This window comes from Archocentrus centrarchus, chromosome 4 (assembly GCF_007364275.1).
Source record: "Archocentrus centrarchus isolate MPI-CPG fArcCen1 chromosome 4, fArcCen1, whole genome shotgun sequence".
Lineage (NCBI taxonomy): Eukaryota > Metazoa > Chordata > Actinopteri > Cichliformes > Cichlidae > Archocentrus > Archocentrus centrarchus.
The window spans coordinates 38,385,514-38,407,957 of NC_044349.1; the positions used below are offsets into that span (position 1 = coordinate 38,385,514).

The window sequence follows — 22,444 nt, forward strand, 5'->3', positions numbered from 1 at the left end:
GGTAACATAACTACAAAAGACCATAAACTAAGAAACAAGGGGTCACACCCAGGACCATGACAAAGTTTTCCCAGACAAATGGAGAGGTCTGTATTTTTAGGATACACTTTGACTGTGAGAGACATAATCTATGGTAAATGGACTAGTTCTTATATAGCGCTTTTCTACTCAGTCAGAGCACTCAAAGCGCTTATACAACATGTTTTACATTCACCCATGGCACTCCCATTCACACAAGCACTTCCATGTTTACTAAGCTAAGTGCTTTTAATTAGCTAACATTCACACACATTCATACTCCGACAGGACGGTCGGAGAGCAACTTGGGGTTAAGTATCTTGCCCAAGGATACATTGGCATGTAACCTGGAGTAGCCAGGAATCGAACCGCTGACCTTCCGATCAATAGGTGACCTGCTCTACCTACTGAGCTACAGCCACCCTCAAAAAAAAAAAAATTTTAAATCACATTTTATCAATTTTGAAAATTAATTTGCATTTTATTGCATGAAATAAGTAGTTGATGACCTATCAACCTGCAAGAATTCTGTCTCTAAGAACAGGATTGTTCTTAAAGGGGGAACATCCCTGTAAAATACTTAGTCAAAGTAGTATGGCCTTCGTCACAGTAATTACGGCCTTATTCAAAATAATTCAGCCTTATTCAAAATAATACAGCCTTATTAATTACAGCCTTATTCAATAGTACAGCCTTATTCAGAGTAGTACTGCCTTAGTCCTGGAAATTACACAGAACTTAAATTTACTTAGAGGGTAAATCCCTGTGAATTATGTGTAGTTACAGCTTTGGGGCAGGCTGTAAAAGAAAGCGTTACCTTATCATTTTTACTTAAAGTGTTTCAGGTGTCTTCCTTCACAAACAAATAACACGCCCTGTCAAAGGCTTACAGAATAAAGCTTTTATAACTGCACCCAACAGGAAAAACAGGACTAAAGCTCCTTGTAAGGATCTATATTTCTCACTGAAAGACAAAGACTTTCCATGCTCTTAAAAAAAAACCTTCAGATCCTCTGATTATATGACCTGACTGGTTAGCTGACAGTGATTTCATACCCGGTGAGCACTAATCTGAAACCGGTTGGGTCTGCAGCATCAGATGATTTGGTACCCTGTTAAGAAAGCAGGCTTAAACCTGAAGTTACCCTGAAGTCCTGCTTCGTGTTGCAGTCTCTGCAGGTCCAGGATGGGCTGCTGATTCTTTTTTCCTGCAGTGCGACTGGACTGAAAATGAAACTCAGAGTTACGTGAATAAAGCAACACTGGAAAAGTCATAATGATTGTTGAACAGAAATATGAATGCTCAAGGAGTTCTTAAAAATCCAATTTTATTGTAAAATCAATAAATAAACCACTACATCAAACTCATGTGGGTACACAATCACATCTGCACTGGGTCAGAGACAAACTGACCCACAAAATGTGCAAAGAAAGGTATAAGGAACAGCTCGAGTGTGAACCGTGAACCATGCAGGCCTCACTCTGAATGTCTGACGCCAGTACAGCTCCTGTCTGTGAACACCGGGATCATCTACTGTCTCACTGGAGGTTTCACGAAACACAACAAAACATCAGCAGCTTTCACAACACTTTGACTGGACGAGCCACTGAACGGGAGGTGAGAAACGAGCCCGCCTCCTGCACCTGTACAATGAGCTGTGTCTGAGAGAACGTACAGTGGACACGTCAGCACAGCTCAAACCTGCAGAAACGAGCAGCAACACTCTGAAAACTAAGAGGAAGCAACTTTGCTCTGACTGGGTCAAAGTTCCTATTCGCTTTTATTCCAGATTAATTTTACACAAAGCATGGACTTTGGATTTATTCTATCAAATCTCTTTGGACCCAGTATGATAGACAGGATTTATTACAGCGAATCAAAGCGTCCTTCATGTTTCTGCTGGGACTGCTTCACCCCACTCAGGCATGAGTTTCCAAAAGTGTTGCATATTTCTGATTGGTCAAATATTTGAGCTTTTTTACAACAGGCAGTTTAAAAACCTGCAGCTACAAATAAGAATATTCATTTTATTTCTTCCACTGCGCTTCAACACAACAACACAGAGCCACAGAAGAAATTCTACGACTGCCAGTCCACATCCCCGCAGGCTGAAGAACCGAACGTCGCGGAGCGTTACAGAGGAAACTGGGATGATTTACATGGGAAGAAAATGACGGCTAGCAGAATCTGTGGAGTGTATTTAAGAATTATTGCTGAATGTGTTATGGTTGTTCCAGCTTGAGGACTAGCCAGTACTCGCCTTTTCAGAGGAAATTACTGGAACTGGTTCAACGGCACGTCGATTAAAAGGAGTTTCTGCAACAACAAAGTTTATACTAAAGGTTTTATAAGCTGTCACCTTTTAATTTGTTGGTTCAGTAATTTACTGCTTCAGTCTGCAGAAAACACAAGGCTGAAGAACCATTTCAAGTCACTGTTGACCTGAAAGCTGCACGCAATGCTACATGGGACAGTTTTAATGTGGCTCAGTCATGGAGCTGCTCTGAGATGATTTAGAAGCAGCTGTCAATATATTTCTTGTGTTCACTGCTAAAGGACAAAGTGAGCAAAGAAAAGGTCATTGGAGACACCCTCAGGAACAATAAGTGATAACACCTTAAACAGAACATTTGCTACAAAGCACTAAAGTGGCCTAAAAACGAGCTGAATCAACAAGTGGTAGTCTCAAACATTCACAAAGGAGTCTGGTGATTTCTGTAAAGCTTTAACTGTCAATAAAGTCAATAAAACTACCAATGAGTACACGAGAAAATGGGAGTCCATTGTCATACTTCCCATTGCTCCTCGCTTTGCTTCTCTTTTTGACCTTTTTGGGGGTTGGGACTATCCCAGCTGATATTATGACCGTTGTGGCTCGCCACTCATGCCCCCTGCACCAGCCTGAAAGGCCAAAGTTGAGCATGTTTTCAGTAGATGTTGGACTCAGTCAGTGATGCCTCTGGTCCAGTTTGTGATTCCCGTGGATGGAGTGTAGTCAGGACAAGGATGGCATTTGTTTCAGGAAACTCAGAATTACATCTCTGCTTTTTGCAGGTGATGCAGTTCTGCTGGTGAGACCTTCAGCAGATGATGGAGCACCTCCAAGCCTGAGGCCATGGTTCTCTGCTGGAAGAGGATTCCTCTTCCTGGGAAGGTGGGGTGTGAGGTGGACTGGTGGATCAGTGTGGTGTCAGCAGTAATAGGGTGCTATGCTGAGAAGAGAGAGCTGAACCAGAAGGCAAAGCGTTTGATTTACTATCTTTATTCCAATCCTTGCATATGGTCACAAGCTCTGAGCAATGACCAAAAGAATGAGACCGCACATACAAACAGCAGAATGAGCTTCCTCTGCAGCGTGTCTGGGCCCAGCCTTAGAGCTGGGGTGAGGAGCTCGGATGTTTGGAGGACAGTTACTGCTCCTCTGTGTCTAAAGGAGCCAGCTGAGGAGGTTCTGCTCAGGATGCTTCCTGGCTGCCTCCCTCCGCAGGTTTTCCAGGCACACCCAACTGGGAGGAGACCTCCCAGTAGACTTGGAGAGATTATTATCTCATTTGGCCTGGGATCACCTCGGGATTATCAGGAGGAGATTTGTGGGGGAAAAGGACATCTGGAATACCACACCAAGCCATTTTAGGAGACCATTTATAAAAGTGAAACTATGTGTGTGACCTCCTTTTTGAAGATTAAAGAACCCTAAGGCTTCACTAACTGTGCATGTTGGTGTTTTCTTGTCATTTATTGACAGCAAACTGCAGAAAATCCCAGACTTATCCTTTAACATAGATCTCGTCTGTACCGTAACGTTATGCAGTCCTCCCCCTGCACACCCCCATGAACCTCTTCAGTCTGTGACATCTTCTTCGAGGTCGCTGTCGGGCGAGCTGCGCTGTCTGTACTCCGTGCTGTTGGACAGGCGTTTCCAGCTGGTGTCTTTCTGGCTTCCCATACTGTGTGAGCGGCCCAGCTGGGCCAGCCGCTTGGCTGACATCCTGTCGTCGGCGTCGTCGCTGCCGTGGGCCCGTTCCGTGCCAGAGTGGTGGAAGTCGTGCCGCAAGTTCTCCAAATTTAGCGCCCAGGGGCCGAGCTTCTGCCAGTTGACCCTCTGGAAGGCCATGATGCAGTGCAGGTTTCCACCCACCTGAGAACCAGGAAGGCTTTCAGTTATTGACTGCATCAAACACAAAAAGAGCAATTTGAAACAACAATGGGAACCTTTTTGGTTTTGCGACGCTGAATCCCCCTCTCTGTGTGGCGGATGTCCAGGTATTCTGGATTTTGCGTGTTGAGGTCAGTCACAATATCCAGCCACCTGCAGAGAGAGAACTTCCTGTTAAACAGCTTGACAACAGCAGAGGAGGAAATGGAGTAAAAACTGAGCAGGGACCTACTTTTTACAGTGAATAGCCGGATGCTTCCTGCTAGGTTCACCGATCAAGATCCAGTACTCCATTTCATTTGTGGGAAGCGCGCCCCTTCACACAGAAAAGGACGTCTGTTAGTCTGAACTGATCAACTAACTAATAAAAAGGAACTGTGACTGTGAAGACTGCAGCCCTGATTACATTAACATTACCATCTGCAGCGTAAAACTCAGGTCATCATCACTGTTTGTGCTCGGACGTCAAACCGCTGCAATGACGCTGACTGTTCAACATTTCCAGTTTGAACCCGAGTGATGTAACCACGGCGGAAAACATGGCAGACTTTACTCAGACGGTACATCAACATGAAGACGATCAGTGTGGTGATATTATTATTATTATGCGTGGTAAAAAGACACCACCCTGTGTCAGTTCTGAGGTTTTATATAACAGGACATAATGAAAAAAATCATCTGGTCCTCAGCAGGTCTGAAAATTAGGTAAATACAATCTGAGATAAACAATGCGACATTTTACACGTGTCATTCTATATTTAACAACGAAATGAACAGTCCCCTGATTCAGCAGCAATAACCTGAAGTACTCATCTTCTGTGTGACTTCATCAGTCTGTCACATCACTGTGGAAGAGTTTGGTCCACTCTCCTTCACAGCATAGCTTCAGCTCAGTGAGGTTTGCAGCACTCATTCCTGCACAGCTCTCTGAAGGTCGCAGCACAGCAGTCAGCAGGCTGAGGTCTGGACTCTGAGGGCCGTTGCTGCACCTTCATTCATGCTGCTGTGCTTGGATCATCGTCCTGTTGAAGACCCAGTTTGGGCCAAGCTTCAGCTGTGGGACAGACGGCTTCACATGTGCCTCTAGAATACTTTGGTCTACAGAGGAGTTCATGGTCCGAGGTGCCGGTGCTCGTGCCGGTTCCACTGTGCTTTGTGAACCGCTCCTTTACGTATGAGTGTGGGCGGGTCCTCGTCTGGAAACGGAAGCCGAAGAGCACAAACGTGGGAGAACACGCTCTCCTTTCTGTGCTGCAAATACGTTTTAGGGTCCAAACCAAACTACTGCAGCATCTGTGTGCAGCACAGAGGGAAACACAGACAGCGATAAGAGCAAGACGACAAGTACGCACTTTGTGTCCTTTTGTCTGTGATATGAACTGATACAAAGCAGCAAGTTCAGCCTTAGAGCCCAACCTAATTCACAGCCCTGAAAATCGCATCGCTTTTCCCATGTAATACACATGTAATATGGTAGAAAACCTGATGTTGAGACGGCAGAGTCACGCCCTTCTGCCGCTTTCGTCACACATTCTTGGTTTGAGACCAGCTAGCTTGAGGTGCTGGAGTTGAACCCGTTTTTCGGCCGAGCACCGAGTGCGTTCGCAGTGGAAAACCTGCTGAATGGTTTGAACACTGGCACCGGCACCCAGTCAGTGGAAAAAGGGCTTAAATGACTGCAAGGAGCCCAGATCCTCCACCCTCCTCCACCGTGCTGACAGCTGGTCTGAGGTGTTTGTGCTGATGTGCATTATGAACAAACATCTGCACTTTGGTCTTTTGTTCCAAAAGTCTTTGTGCCTTGTTCAGAGGCAGCTTGCTGTCAGCCAGCTGTGCTGCAACGTTCTTTTAGAGACATTAACTTTTCTCCTGCAGCCCTTCCAAACCAGCCGTTTGTGTTAAGTCTGTTTTGACTGTACTGTCATGAACTTTAAACTTTACCATGCTAACTGAGGCCTGTAGACTCTGAGATGGAGCTCTTGGGTTCTCTGCAGTCTGAGCTCAGGGTGAATTTGCTGGAACATCCACTCCTGGGAAGATTGTGGCACTGAATTAACACACCTGTTTGCGCCAGACCTGCAAACTGCAAAACTGCTTTTATAGAGATGCTCACACCTGCTGATGATCAGTTAATCAATACATCTGATTAGCAGCACCTGGCTGCTACTTACCATCTGATTTCCTGTGGAAGCACTGAGGGTGCACTTCAGAACAAAGAGTCCTGTTCTTTTTCATATGACTGTACAGTTTGTTATTTAGCCCGACAGCTGGAAATTCCTGTTACAGCAGTCAAAAGATTAAATACAATCTATAACGAATGAGCGTAAATAAACAGGGTTCAAACACATTTTCCAGGATAAAATTCAAGGACTTTTTAAGCACTTTTTATGCACCTTTTCAAGATTTTCCAGCACATTAATGCAGCGAAAGGTATCTCTGCAAAGCAATGATATAGAGGGGTGGATACTTTTGCACATCACGCTTTTCAGATTTTTATTTGATTAAAAGTTTGAAAACCATGTATCATTTTTGTTCCACTTCACAATTATGTGCTACTTTGTGTTGGTCTATCACTTAAAATCTCAACTAAATACATTTAAGTTTGTAGTTGTGAGGTGACAAAATGTGAAAAAGTTCAAGGGGTATGAAGCCACTGTGTATGTGTGTGTATGTGTGCGCATGCACACACACACACACACACACACACACACACACACTGTAACAGCTGTAGTGCAAGGTGATGGTGTACAGTGATTGTGCAAAATGACATGTATATATAAGCTACTGTGTGCAAATGCCCAGTATTATTTCAGCAGCTCGGTATCCTGATGGCTTGTGGGTAGAAACTGTCCCTGAATGGTGTGGGTCTGGATGCTGCTGTGCCGCCTGCCTGGCAGCAGGAGTGTTTAGTGTGAAAGGCTGGGGTGGCTGTGATCACAGAGGATCCACTGGGCCTTCCTCCTCCTAGTTTCTTCACGGGTGTAGAATCCATAGACATCTACAGGTGCTGGTCATAAAATTAGAATATCATGAAAAAGTTGATTTATTTCAGTAATTCCACTCAAAAGTTGAAACTTGTATATTATATTCATTCATTACACACAGACTGATATATTTCAAATGTCTGTTTATTTTAATTTTGATGATTATAACTGACAACTAATGAAAAGCCCAAATTCAGTATCTCAGAAAATTAGAATATTGCAAAAAGGTTCAATATTGAAGACACCTGGTGCCACACTCCAATCAGCTAATTAACTCCAAACACCTGCAAAGGCCTTTAAATGGTCTCAGTCTAGTTCTGTAGGCTACACAATCATGGGGAAGACTGCTGAGTTGACAGTTGTCCAAAAGACGACCTTTGACACTTTGCACAAGGAGGGTAAGACACAAAGATCATTGCTAAAGAGGCTGCTGTTCTCAGAGCTCTGTGTCCAAGCACATTAATAGAGAGGCGAAGGGAAGGAAAAGATGTGGTAGAAAGAAGTGTACAACAACAGGGATAACTGCACCCTTCAAAAATGTGGGGGAGATTCACAAAGAGTGGACTGCAGCTGGAGTCAGAGCTTCAAGAACCACCAGCACAGACGTATGCAGACATGGTTTCAGCTGTCGCAGTCCTCGTGTCGAGGACTCTTGAACAGAGACGGCGACAGAAGCGTCTCGCCTGGACTGAAGACAAAAAGGACTGGACTGCTGCTGAGTGCTCCAAAGTTATGTTCTCTGATCAAAGTGAAAGTGATCAAAGCTGAACGGACCATCAGAACCACCCTCCCCAACCTGCAGGACATTTACACCAAGCAGTGCAGGCTGAGGGCCATGAAGATCCTAAAACAGCCCAGCCACCCCGGACACTCTCTCTTCTCCCTGCTCCCATCAGGCCGGCGTTACCGCTGCCTGAGGACTAAGACTGAAAGGTTGAAGAAGAGTTTTTACCCACAAGCCATCCGTCTGCTCAACTCTGAGCCCTAACTGGACCATTATTGCACAATGTAAATATTATAATTTATAAAAGTGTGTATAGGTATAGTATATAGAGTATAGTGTATAGTGTGAATTACTTTTTTTTATTTTTATTCTTCTTATTTATATGTGTGTGTATATAAGGTTGCAGGTACAAAATACATTTCACTGTGCATTGTACTGTGTATAACTGTGCATGTGACAAATAAACACTATCTTATCTTATCTTATCTCTTATCTTATCAAAGTCAATGTTGCATTTCCTTTGGAAATCAAGGTCCCAGAGTCTGGAGGAAGAGAGGAGAGGCACAGAGTCCACGCTGGCTGAGGTCCAGTGTAAAGTTTCCACAGTCAGTGATGGTTTGGGGTGCCGTGTCATCTGCTGGTGTTGGTCCACTGTGTTTTCTGAGGTCAACGCGGCCGTCTACCAGGAAGTTTTAGAGCACTTCATGCTTCCTGCTGCTGACCAACTTTATGGAGATGCAGATTTCATTTTCCACACAGTGCCAAAGCTACCAGTACCTGCTTTAAGGACCATGGTATCCCTGCTCTTCATTGGCCAGCAAACTCACCTGACCTTTAACCCCATAGAAAATCTATGGGCTATTGTGAAGAGGAAGATGTGATACGCCAGACCCAACAATTCAGAAGAGCTGAAGGCCACGATCAGAGCAACCTCATAACACCTGAGCAGTGCAGCAGACTGATCGACTCCATGCCACGCTGCATTACTGCAGTAATCCAGGCAAAAGGAGCCCCAACTAAGTACTGAGTGCAGTACATGCTCATACTTTTCATGTTCATACTTTTCAGTTGGCCAACATTTCTAAAAATCCTTTTTTTGTATTGGCCTTAAGTAATATTCTAATTTTCTGAGATACTTAATTTGGGGTTTTCATTAGTTGTGAGTTATTCATCAAAATTAAAAGAAATAAACATTTGAAATATATCAGTCTGTGTGTAATGAATGAATATAATATACAAGTTTCACTTTTTGAATGGAATTACTGAAATAAACCAACTTTTTCATGATATTGTAATTTTATGACCAGCACCTGTATGTCTACGGTAGAATTCATCTCCGTAAAGTTTCCTCAGCAGAGCGTGAACCTGCAGCAGCGTGCACAGCAGATACTCGTGTGCGCCGTGTGTCTTTGTGCGCGCGGCTGCAGAGTTCTACGCACGCGAGTTGTTGAATTTACTCACGCGGAATGAACACCTGCGCTCGTGGACTTTGGACCTAAATATAATTCTATATTCTTCTTATCCATAATTGGAATTTGCAGTTTTCCAGCCAACACTTGCTAAAACGGCGACTCTCTGTCTTCAGTGCAGGGGCGGGGTCACAAACAGACTGACAGGTCACATGCAGGCCAGGCCCAGGTGGAGAAATTTACATTTTAGACTTTCTGACTTTCTCCGTCTCAGAAGCGAACTATTCAATCAGAGTTATATTCTTATTAAAAAAAAAAATGACAATTTCAAGCACTTTCAAGCATTATATCCAAAACTCAAGCACTTTTCAAAGGATTTAAAGCAGCTGTATGAACCCTGAATAAAGTACACAATACAACAAATACATGACAAAACTAACTACACAAAAGAAAGGAGCTAAATTAATAAATAATAAAGGCGCTCCATATGTAAATAAAACAATAAAATGCTCCATAAAAAAATTAAAATATTTTTTCACAAATTTGTACCATTTTACCAGCTGATGTAAGTGAAAAGATAAGCAGCAAAATCGAAATCAGTGTTTCAGATATTTTCTGGCAGACTGAAGGAAGAGCCAGAACTTCACCTGTACTCAGAGCAGTTTCACATGTCAGGAACTCCTTTCAATCATATACTGACACCTACAGCAACGTTTTACCTCCTCAGTCAATCAGAGCCTTTAATGTGGACTAATACAGGAAATTTAGATCTCATTCATTGATTTTTGTGGAGGTGTAATAATAATAATAAGAATAATATGTGGCTAACAGCATGATTTAAAGGGCCACTTCTACCTGCTGTGACAGTGCATACCTGTACGCCTTTGCTGCTTTGAGGGGCGTGGCTTCAAAGCCCACTGGGCAAAAGTAGTGGTTCTGACAGTGGTAAATGTAGGCCATGGACTCGTCCTTCAGGCCTTGTGTCAGTTTCATCAGCGCTCCTTCAGCTGGAGAGAAGAAAGAGTTGAATCACTTGAGCTGAACGACTTTAAAAATAGCAGGGCCGAGTGGGTCAGCTGACTCACCTGTTTCTCCTGCCGTCTTGTGCTTTCCGTGCGGTTTGTACAGAATATAGGAGCAACCTCGCACTCTGAAGTTGTCGTTGATTTGTCTGAACCACCTGTGGGGAAATGCACTGACTGCAGAGCTGCACACACTTCAGAGTTTGAAAGAACTGAAGGAGAGGTTTGTGTACCGCATCAGCGTAGCGTTGCCGGTGAAGGGACCAAACTTGATTTCTTCAAACGGCGGTTGAAACCCCAGAATATGCAGAGCCTCCTCCTGGGAGATGGGTGGCAGACTGGCAATGCAAATACACACACACATTATCAAGAACCAGTCTCACCTTTAGTGATCGTCTTAGTGAGCTGCATTTTTACATGAGATATGATCCAGGCTGCTCACCTCCCTGCACCCAGCGTGCTGTACAGGAAGTTCCAGCAGGAAACCAACGAGGAGATCCCACAAGACGTCTTGTACTGAGGCCGACTGATGCAGTACCTGCAGCGGATTATATCACAGAAGGTTGAACTCGTATCAAACATTCATTTTCAGCACCAGTGGAGCTGTGAGAGGACTTCAAGAAAAAACTACAGTTCCCAGCAAGATGATGTCACTTCCTGTTGCATTAAAAACGTGATAGTTTATGTTTACAACATGGTGGCTGATATTCAAATCAAGGAAATGCTTTTAGCAGCTGACCGATAAAACATCTGAATTATGTTTTTGTTGTGTATTCTTTTCATGTGATTTCTGCAAACCCATCAGTGGAAAGAAAAGGCCCTCTGCGACACATTAAATGCATAATATATAAGTATAACTTCTGTCGATCTAATAAGGCCTGATTTAGAGTTCTGCGTCGGTCCTACATAACTGAAAATCCTCTCTGAACCTAACCTGACATGAAAGAAATTCCTGGCTAGAACCAGATGCAGCGCAAATCAATCAGTGAGTCGATCTTTATCACAGAGTCAGCGATCTGGAGATACAAACCAAAAAATGTGAAGGTAACAGGGTTTCTCCTGAAGAGGACAAGAGCTTCTAGCCTAGCCAAAGGAGACTCACCAGCGTTCCGATAAAAATATATTTTAAGTGGGGTTTCATTTCCTTAAGAATAAAATACATTTGGGTTATCAACCCAGCCAGAATAAGGACTAAGGTAACAAAGATTCAGGAAAAAGCCCTGAGGACAGACCCAAACATTTGGCGTGGCCCTCACAGCAAATAAAAATGATTAATAAATTAAATAATTGAGACCTATCATAGCCACATCAGCCACAGAATGAGACAGGCTGTGTCTCTAAATTACACGACTTGCAGTGAATTTCGTGTGTATATCTATCCTGTGTTTGTAATCTAGATAAACGTGTTTTCTCTCAGACTAAAGGTTCAGCAGAGGGCACAGCTGTAGGGATGGAAAGTGCTTCAGAGAGAAAACCATCTGACGCCTCAGTTTATCGGCTCTTCCTGTTTCTGTCTGATGAAGCTCTGCTGAGGTTAAAAACAACCTGTGAAGCTTTGAAAATGGAGGAGATATAACATTACCATCTTCTGAGGTCGAGCACTTTCCTCTGTTTGATCTCTTCCAGTGAGGCGTGAGGAGGGACATCTTGCAGGTTCCTGCTGGGTCTGTCTGATGACTTCATCTTCTTGGTGCTGCATTTCTTCCCATTGCCTGAAAAAATGTTTCCAAAAAGATCAAAGTTTGGAATTACAGAATCCAAACAGATTAAATCCACTTCCAGACTTTTCTTACTTGTTCTTATTTTCCTGGTATACGCAGCGTTGAAGTCCGCCGTGTCAATCTCCCAGGCCAGAATCGGCTTGGACATGTCCTCCATGTCACAGTCCTCACCTGCCCCCACATGGGAATCTCCAGTGTGACCGGCGGCGAGGTCGTGGGAGGGTTTGGGCTTCACACGCGGGGATCCGTCATCCTGCTTCTTCAAGAGCATGTCTCTGCCTGTGTTTGGGGGGCAGTACACGGAGGCGGCCTGGTTGAGGAGGGCATAATCGGAGCAGACCGTGTAGAACTTCTCACGGGAGTGCGTGACTGGGCAAGTCCACGGCAGGTGGAGCTCAGCACTCGAAGCCCGCCTCACCCTTGCAGCATCCCGGGCCAGGGACCGGATCAGACCGTGCTCCTCCTCCCCATCTGCGGTCCGTTGCAGCCCTGATGACTCCGGGGACCCAGGCAGGTTTGTTCCCTGACCCTCTGAGGTGTTAGGCATCGAGTGGCCGCTGATCTGACAAGTGACAGAACTGGGCGTGGCGGAGCGGGATGATGGACAGGTGGCTTCTGGACAGAAGAAAGGAGGTTTTCAGAATCACTGCAGAGAGATGAAGATGGAAGTGCAGAGATAGAAACCTCACACTGTGCACTGAGAGGAGAAGAATCAGGCTGATGCATCGGTCGGCTGACACAGAAACATCAGCATCACTTTGGTATATTTCAGTTCTGCTGTCACAAGCACAGACACAGAAAATCTTTCATAACTCATACCACAATATTCAATTTTTATTCACAGAGCTCCTTCTGTTTATTTATGCTTCTCATTATTTGGTATAATATTTATCTCAAGAAACTCATCTTGTCTTATTCTATTTTATTTTATCGAGCTGTTCTACTTTATTTATGCCATTTTGTTGTAGGTTATGTTTAATGTTTTGTCTGCTGTGAGGGTTAGGGTTAGTTATCTGCCTTCAAATGCATTTGGATCATACGTTAGAGAGAGGGGACAGCCAAAGAAGCGATGGTTAGTGAGCAGCAGGATGGCTTCATGCTGAGAAAGAGCTGCAGATGTGATGGTTCCTCTGAGAGTGTTGATGGAGAAGTTAGAGAAGGTCAGAAGGAGCTTCACTGTGGCAGTGGTGAGGTGAGGCAGTAGGAGTTACACGACGTGACCTGGACCGTCAACACCACAGCGACGATGAAGAAAGGTCTCCAGAGGCTTCACTTCCTGAGGTGCTTGAAGAGAGCACGACTCCCACAACAGCTGCTGGTGAGCTTCTACAGGTCAGCCATCGAGTCCATCCTCACAAACTGTATCTCAGTGTGCTTCTCTGGCTGCACTGCAGACAACAGGAAAGCTCTCCAGCACATCATCGAGACTGCTGAGAGAACCACCAGCACCCAGCTCCCCAGACTAGAGGACATATACAGGACCTGCTGCACCAGGCGGGTCACAGCCATAATCAGGGACAGCCCACACCCCGGACACTGCCTCTTCACCCCCCTGCCTTCTGGGAGGCGCTACAAGACACCGTACCCCCGAACCTCAAGACTGAAAAACAGCTTTTACCACAGAGCTGTTAAACTACTGAACACTGACAAAACCAAACCCAACATGTCTGTCATGTCTTTTGTCCTGTCTCTCCCCCCTCTCTTGTAGTATTATGTCAGTACCTGGAGGTGAAAGATATCTCATCGCTCTGCATCTTTACAAGACGCAGAGCTAATACCACCTGGTACGGCGACGGCCCTTGAAGTGGAGGATGATGTTGGCTGTGTGACATGGCAAGGCCCTGGCCCACTGACTCTGCCCCCTGGTGGTGACTGCAGAGCAGTCTGCAAAGTCGAGTACAAGCACCACGTTGATCATGAAATCCTGATGGTTGACGCATCTCCTGAAGCGCCACTCCCAGATGGCGTACTACTTCAGCCTATGGTGGTGCCCAGCGAAGAAGTGAACATTAACCATTTCAGGATCTGGGTTCGGAATGAGTCCTTGACTGAGACAGTCATACGCGTGGGACCTGTCATTGGACATATGTATCTATCTGACAGATGGGTTGAAGGTGGGGGTGGCATTACATCAGGGATCTGCACTGAGCCTCTTCTTGTTTGCAGTGGTGATGGACAGGCTGACAGATGAGGCCAGGCAGGAGTCTCTGTGGACTCTTATGTTCATAGACAGGTGGAGGAGAGGTGGAGTTTAAAAACCTGGGCTCAAACATCCAGAGAGGTGAAGAAGAGAGTGCATGCAGGGTGGAGATGTGTGTCAGGGGTGATCTGTGACAGGAGGAGAGCACCAAGAGTGAAAGGGAAGGTTTACAGGATGCTAATGAGACCTGCTGTGATGTTTACAGATGGTGGCACTGACAGAAAGACAGGAGCCAAGCTGGAGGTGGCAGAGCTGAAGATGCTCATATCTTCAGTGGGAGTTAGCAGGATGGACAGTTTTAGAAATGAGTCCATCAGAGGGACAGCTTAAAGTCAGAGAGGGTGAGATGGTTTATCACTTTATACACGAACTACTCACGGTGTTAGGAGACAGAGGATCCTACACAAAGGAAGAAAGGAAGCTACGCCCCTCTTTGATATACAGTCTATTTATCAGACCCTAAAAAGACCAGTGTTGGTTCACCTGCACAGAAAACACCTGAAACTATGAGTGGCACAGATTTCCAAAGCCACCAGCCTGAGTGCACCTAAACAGGAACTGACGGCTGACCTGTGAAGCTGCTGCGGTCGCTCACAAACATCCGGCCGGTCAGCAGGTGTAAACACGCCCAGCCATCATTCCGGTTTCACAGCAGCTTCATTAACGTCCTCAGCAGTGACCGCGCCGGGCTGGAAGGCGGAAAAAGCTCAAACTGACCGCAAACCACCGGAACGCAACGCACATTAGCGCCAAATGCGTGAGAAATTACCGAAAATAACCGAGAAACGTCGTCCTGCGCAGCCTCTTCCTGAGCAGGTTCACGGACTGTACCATCCTGCGGAGCAGCCGGGAAGGAGGGGAATACCAAAACTGTTAGATCCGGGTAAAAGCTTAAAAACACTCAAACTGACCGTGTGAACAGTGAGCACAGACACCGTTTTATTCACACATACGTGTGATACATGCACTGTATAAAATTTACTATAATTTAGATGCGTCCGGCTTGGTGCCCCGGACCCCGACCCCTCGTCAGTAAAATTGTTTCCACATTTCAAACCAATCACAGCACAGCTGTTAACTGGACGAGCCTTTTTTTTTTAACAACTTTATTTATCAATTTGTACAAACCATAAGGCATATGAAATGACATTAATAATTACACAATTAAAGCATCCGGTGCAGTGGAACAAAACAAAGAAACAAAATCACAATCAAACAAAAAAAAACATCGCACAGCCGTGTTTCACCCCTCTTTTAACACGGAATCGAGGTGAAGTTCCGCCTGGTAGGGAAACCGAACTATTTGTATCTTTGTAGAGAGAATCTTTAATTTGACAAAATTTAGAGCCAAAGCATAAAAGTTTTAAACAATGAAAAATAACCTGATGCTCAATTGAGTCAAAGGCTTTGTAGAAGTCGAGGAATCATCCTCGATCCTCGATCATCCTTTATTAAATGGTTATAATCTAACAGGTCAAGTAATAATATACGCTTAGTACTTGACCTGTTATAATCTAACAGGTCAAGTACTAAGCGTATATTATTATGAATAGATCTATTCTTCATATAGCCTGATTGAGAATCACTTGTAATTTTATGCAAATTTATTTTGAGCCTGTTTGTATAAATGAGGGCTAAAATTTTATAGTCACTGTTCAATAAGGTAATTGGTCTGAGGTTATCCAAAACTTTAGGGTCTTTAGCGGGTTTAGGGATCAGAGAAATCACACCTTGTTTCATAGTTGGAGGGAAAACCATATTCTCTGTGGTTTCTTTGACCATATAGAAAAGTGGTTCTCTTAAAAGTACTTATAAAAATTAGATGTGAGACCATCACAACCAGGGGATTTGTTTAAAGATAGACATTCTGCAGCTTTATCTAATTCATTAATTGTAATATCAGCATCACATAGTTTTGCAGAGTCATCATCAATGTGAGGAATAAGGTTATGTATATGACTGAAGAAGGCCAAACAGTTTTCATTGGAGAAAGCTGAGGAATAAAGTTGACTGTAAAAGCCGAGAACTTCCTTAGTGATCAGGGCAGCATCTGTTACTACCTGTCCTTGTATATTTAAGGCTTTAATTGAGTTTCTTCTCTTTCCCAGCTGACAAAAGTAAGAGGAGCTTTTTTCCCCATCTTCTATCCACCTTGCTCGAGATCTAACATAGGCCCCTTCAGCTTTTTTAATATAGATTTCATCCAGTTTAGTTCCCAATAAACTGGATGTTTGTGGTTTCTGCTTATATTCTTCAGAGGGTGTCATCTTACTACAATGAGTGTTTATTTCTTTGATTATCCTAACTTCCTGAGGATTTTCCCAAATTGCCATTTGGCAGAATAGGACATTATAGTATTATCAGACATTATGTTAACAATTATAGATTTAATGCCCTCTTCAAGGTGGGGCAGATAAATACACCACAATGCTCTCTGGTCACCATGGTAACATTTAAATGTGCTTTCAAAATAAGATACACCACACAAATAAATACAGTAGAAATCGCCTCAGTGGGATTCAAATGGCCCATGGAATTTCATCCGACTTGTAAAAAATCCATCTTAAATGTAAGTCAGACCAAATCCAGTTCTTCCAAATATCCGACAGTTTGGGGTCTAAAATTGAATTTCACTGTAATCTGCTTCATCTCTGAATTTGCTTCTGCAAATTTTAGAATCTCATATTTTTGCTCGTAAGTGCGAGTTTGTAGCTTATGCTTGCCTCCTGCTGCCACAATTGTCTCCGGTGAAATGAACTGATAGAGACACTAAAGCGTCTCCAGGCATTGTTAGTGTGTGTAGTTGTGCATGAATGAGCCAATGCATGGAAGTGGGTGGACGGTAGCTGAGGAGGGCTTTAACGTTAAACTCATCCAGCTTATGAATCACATTTAATTGGAAATGTATTACAATTGGACCATATTTTTCATCCAAGGTGGGTGAAGATCCAACTTGCTATCTGCTACCTACAACAACTTGAAAAGGAAAACGCCACTGACCGCCCCACTTACTACCATCTGTATCCTGGAGAAACTACTCCATGTATTTATGGACTCCAGAAGATCCACAAAGAAGGATCCCCACTCAGACCCATTATCAGCAGTATAAACTCAGTCACCCACAACATTTCCAAGCACCTTGTCACATCTTATCTCCACTTGTTGGCAACACACCCCACCACATTGAAAACTCCACAGATTTTACGAACAAGGTCCATAATCTTGTACTGAATCCAGATGAAACCATGGTGTCCTCTGACGTGGTTTCACTTTTCACTTGCATACCCACAGTGGAGGCAGTGGAGACCGTCAGAAGACGACTACAGGAAGACGACTCCTTACAGAACAGAACCAGCTTCACCCCAGATCAGATTTGTGCACCTCTGCCTTACCACAACATATTTCAAATACAATGATGGATTCTACAGACAGAAGCATGGATGTGCCATGGGCTCCCCAGTGTCTCCCATTGTAGCCAACCTTTACATGGAGGAAGTGGAAAATAAAGCTCTTGGTTCTTTCAAAGGGGTGGCACCTAGCCACTGGTACAGATATGTAGATGACACCTGGGTCAAAATCAAAACCCAAGAAGTAGAAGCCTTCATTGGCCACATCAACTCAGTAGATGTATTTATCTATTGAGTTGATGTGGCCAATGAACTATAATTTTCACCAGGGAGGACACCAGAGATAACAAGTTACCGTTCCTGGACTGTGCGGTGCTTATCGAGGAAGATGGAAGCCTCAACATTGAAGTTTACTGGAAGCCCACACACACAGACCAGTATCTCCACTTTGACTCCCACCACCCTCTGGAACACAAACTTGGGGTGATCAGGACCCTACAACACCGGGCAGAAAGCGTTCCCTCTGAGGCAGAAGGCAAACAAAATGAACACACACATATTAAGAAAGCCCTCAAAACATGTGGTTACCCCAACTGGGCTTTCAGCAAATCAGCCAAGATGCACAGGAATGAAGGTCAAACACAAACTAGAGAGAATAAGAAGGACAAGAGGAAGAACATTGTCATCCCATATGTGTCAGGCTTGTCAGAGAAACTCAGAAGAATTTTCTCCAAGAGTGACATCCCAGTGTACTTCAAACCAAGTCACACCCTAAGACAAAAACTGGTTCATCCCAAGGACAAACCCCCCAAACACAAGATCAGTGATGTAGTGTCTGCTGTCCAGTGCAGTGAAGAGTGCTCGGACCTCTACATTGGAGAAACCAAACAGCCTCTTCACAAACGAATGGCACAACATAGAAGTGCCACCTCGACAGGACAAGATTCAGCAGTACATCTGAAGGTCAAAGGTCACTCTTTTGAGGATGCCAATGTTCACATCTTGGACAGGGAAGACAGATGGTTAGAAAGAGGAGTGAAAGAAGCCATCTATGTCCACTGTGAACAACCATCATTGAACAGAGGAGGTGGATTACATCACCAAGTTTCCCCCCTTACAGTGGTATCCTGAGCTCCCTTCCTAGACGTCTCAACCCCCACTCAAACCTTTGTTCCAGTGACCTCAATAAATCAAATGAAACAATGGAGCAAAGTCCTATATTGGTTTCATCTGAAACCACTGATTGAAACGACCCATGCCTCCATTCACATGTTAGGAAAAACTGGGACCTGCAGAAGTCATCCAACTAGAGTGAAAATCTGATTTGTGCGACTTCGACTTAGGTGATTTTTAATGTATAAAGTGCATGACAACTACAGCCTGTGGGCTGGCTGGGTTCAGCACACACCAATACAAGCTTTGATTTCACAGGGAGAGCGGCTGCAGAGCCGCGACGTCGTATCACATGACCGAGACAAGCATCTTGACACATCAATTCAAGTCAAGTAGGTTTATTTGTCATTTCAACAATATACACTGTATAAAGTGAGACGAAACAACATTTCACCATGGATCCAATGGTGTTACATGAGCTATATCAAAACACAATTTACATTTAGTGCGCACATATTTGAGGTAAACATCAACTGCAGTTTCTACTTAAGGTAGAGCCTTTAAGACAAACAAGGGTGTGACACAACATAGAGACAGGGCATAGGTACGTTTGTAGCACAGCATTGGTTATATGAGTTAACATCATAAGTTAAGGCACTGGTTATTATAGTTTAACACTGGCTGTTAAATACACAGTGAGGTGGAGGTAGGATATATAGAATTTAGCAGCAGAGAAAAAGTGCAGGAGTGCAGTTCAGTGTGAAGATTTTGCTGTTCAGCAGTCTGACTGCTTGAGGGAAGAAACTTTTCACCATTCTGGAGGTGCAGCCCACTATACTGGGATACCTTTTTCCTGATGGCAGCAGGGAAAAGAGTCCATGGGACAGGTGTGCTGTGTCTTTAACAATGCTTGTGGCTTTGCGCAGGCATTGGGTGTTATAGATGTCAGAGAGGGTAGGAAGAGAGGTCCCGGTGATCTTTTCGGCAGTTCTCACAATCTGTTGCAGGGCCTTCCTTTCAGCAGTGCTGCAGTTTCCAAACCTTACTGTGATGGCACTGCTGAGGATGCTCTCAATAGTCCCTCTGTAGAAGGTTGTCAGGATGGGGGAGGGGAGATGGACTTTCCGGAGCTTAGGCAGGAAAAAGAGTCTTTGCTGGGCTTTCTTAGTGATGTGTGTGGTGTTCGTAGTCCGTCAGAGGTTGTCTGTGATGTGGACGCCCAGAAACTTAGTACTCTGGACAATCTCAACTGGGAGGCTGTTAATGATCAGTGGGGTGTTTGCCTGGAGGTCGCCTGAAATCAATGATTAGTTCCTTTGTTTTGTCCACATTGAGGGACAGGTTGTTTTCAGCACACCAGCTGCTGAGCTGTGACACCTCCTCTCTGTACAAGGCCTCATTGTTTTCACTAATCAACCCCACCACTGTTGTGTCATCAGCAAATTTGATGATGCGGTTTGAGCTGTGTGTGTAGTCTTGTATTTTCTATGCCTGTTGTCGTGTTATTGGTTATTCGCTGCTGTCTTGCATGTTCGTCTGTTCAGTGAGCCCAGTTAGGTGTACGCCGAGGAGAGCTCCTGTATTTCTGTGTGGTTGTGTAAATAAAGCATTTGAGTGACTTACATGGAGTTCTGAGTTTTGGGGTCCTCCTTCCTGCCTGCACAGCGGCGAGTTCATTGTTATTAATATCCCATTATCTATTGTTACCCACAAAAACTGACAAAACTGATTTTGTTTTATTCCAGAGTCACATGTTGGGGGGGAATCTGTGGCAGGCTGATGGATCTGAATGTTCTGCGGGTGTCACCACCCTAAAGTGTAACCTTTGAGGCTCTGTAATATCAACTATTTTTAATTCTTCAGGCCATTTTATCCTTCAGGTAGTAACTATTGAAAACTTCACATTGCTAATTGTTAATATATATGGTTATAACACACACAAATGATATACTATTGGAAACATTAGAAAAACACATTCAAAATACCTCTGAGAACTTTCCTCTCTCAGATATTGTAATAGGGGGAGATTTTAACATGATACTTGATCACAGTCTGGACTGTTGGCCTCCACACAGCTCTACTACAATAATGAAAACCTAATGCCTAATGGGAATGCCACCAGGAAATCCCAGCTTGACTTTTGTTTGCCCTCTGATTATCTAACTGTTGATTAAATATCTGCTAATATTATCACAGCTCCATTAACTGATCATGGTACAGTCTGCATATTCATCCCCTTCCACTCTGACTCCTCTAAGGTGCATCGAAATTCTTACTGGAATGACAAATCACTTCTAAAACATGAGACAGTCCAATCAGGCATAAAGAGGATAAAAGCAGAATTTTATCAGACATTTATAGAAAATAACTTCCTTTTTACTGAAGGTAATATTAGAGAGTGTGGAGCAGGGAACTTTACCTCCTACACTAAAACAAGGCCTGATAACATTAAAAACCTAAAAAAAAAGACCACTGAATCATTGAGAAGTATTTGATACAGCACTCACTAAACATCTTAAAAATGTTTCAGATACAGTTCTGGATGAGACACGGGATTCCTGAGAAACGTGTTTCTGATAATCTTCTGTTTTAATCTTCTGATTTGAATTTGGTGAATTTTTTGTAAAGCATCCAGAACCCTGTTCTCCAAAGTTAACAGCTCCATCTGACTTAAAAATGGAACCTTGGGATCAGCATTGTGAAAAATCAGGTTGATGTTCTGGAAACTTTAATTTGATTGTTGATAAGAAAAGGAAAGAATGTAACCAGTGGCTTCAAAGAGATTTATGGCTGAAAAAACAAATTCTTCAATGCCTTCAAAGGCAGAAGGATCATCTCATCTAACATATGCAGCGATTCCTGTCTGTCCACAAACAGCTCTGTGATGCCATTGTTATTGTTTAATTTTATTTGGAAAACACATCATCACTCGTGAACAAGACCCCGAGATACTTAAACTCCTCCACTTGAGGCAAGAACTCGTTCCTGAGCCGGAGATGGCACTCCACCCTTTTCCGGCTGAGGACCATGGCCTCAGACTTAGAGGTGCTGATTCTCATGCCAGCCGCTTCACACTCGGTTGCGAACCGTTCCACTGCGAGCTGGAGGCCACCCCCTGATGAAGCCAACAGAACCGCATCATCTGCAAAGAGCAGAGATGAGACTCTGAGGCCACCAAGGAAGAAGCCTTCCGCCACCTGGCTACGCCTAGAAATTCTGTCCATAAAAATTATGAACAGAATCGGTGACAAAGGGCAGCCCTGACGGAGTCCAACACCCACAGGAAACAAATCCGACTTATTACCGGCTATACGGACCAAGCTCTCACTGTGGTTGTACAAGGACTGAATGGCCCGCAACAATGGGCCAGACACCCCCAAAGAACACCCCGAGGGACACGGTCGAATGCCTTCTCCAAGTCCACAAAGCACATGTAGACTGGTTGGGCAAACTCCCACGCACACTCGAATATCCTTGAGAGGATAAAGAGCTGGTCCAGCGTTCCACGACCAGGACGAAAACCGCATTGTTCCTCCTGAATCCGAGGTTCGACTAACGGACGCACCCTCCTTTCCAGCACCCTGGCATAGACCTTACCGGGGAGGCTGAGTAGTGTGATCCCCCGGAAGTTGGAGCACACCCTCCGGTCTCCCTTCTTAAAGATGGGGACCACCACCCCGGTCTGCCAATCCAATGGCACTGCCCCAGATCTCCACGCGATGTTGCAGAGGCGTGTCAACCAAGACAGC

General features: G+C 44.3%; 1 protein-coding gene across 2 annotated transcripts; it reads right to left on the bottom strand.

Annotated features, from left to right (window-relative positions):
- Window positions 1–1,329: 1,329 nt before the first annotated feature.
- Window positions 1,330–15,079, bottom strand: LOC115779137 (basic immunoglobulin-like variable motif-containing protein). 2 transcript variants are annotated; one of them, XM_030727637.1, is made up of 11 exons: window positions 15,005–15,079; window positions 14,806–14,924; window positions 12,108–12,650; window positions 11,897–12,026; window positions 10,757–10,852; window positions 10,548–10,652; window positions 10,378–10,472; window positions 10,167–10,299; window positions 4,408–4,491; window positions 4,232–4,328; window positions 1,330–4,157 (listed from the first exon to the last, which is right to left on the bottom strand). In XM_030727637.1, exons 2-11 carry the CDS (start codon window positions 14,834–14,836, stop codon window positions 3,861–3,863), a joined length of 1,611 nt encoding a protein of 536 aa, XP_030583497.1. In that variant the 5' UTR covers window positions 14,837–14,924; window positions 15,005–15,079; the 3' UTR covers window positions 1,330–3,860. The 2 variants fall into 2 exon arrangements, with proteins under 2 accessions (XP_030583497.1, XP_030583498.1); XM_030727638.1 differs by having other exon boundaries at window positions 12,108–12,681; window positions 14,806–15,054.
- Between the last annotated feature and the right edge of the window lie 7,365 nt (window positions 15,080–22,444).

Excerpts from the sequence above, each read along its gene's own strand:
- LOC115779137 (XM_030727637.1), bottom strand. The coding sequence starts at position 14,836 with ATGTTTGTGAGCGACCGCAGCAGCTTCACAG. Across the intron at positions 12,027-12,107 it reads TACCAGGAAAATAAGAACAA|GCAATGGGAAGAAATGCAGC; the intron begins GTAAGAAAAGTC and ends ACATTTTTTCAG. Across the intron at positions 10,653-10,756 it reads AGCACGCTGGGTGCAGGGAG|TCTGCCACCCATCTCCCAGG; the intron begins GTGAGCAGCCTG and ends TTGCATTGCCAG.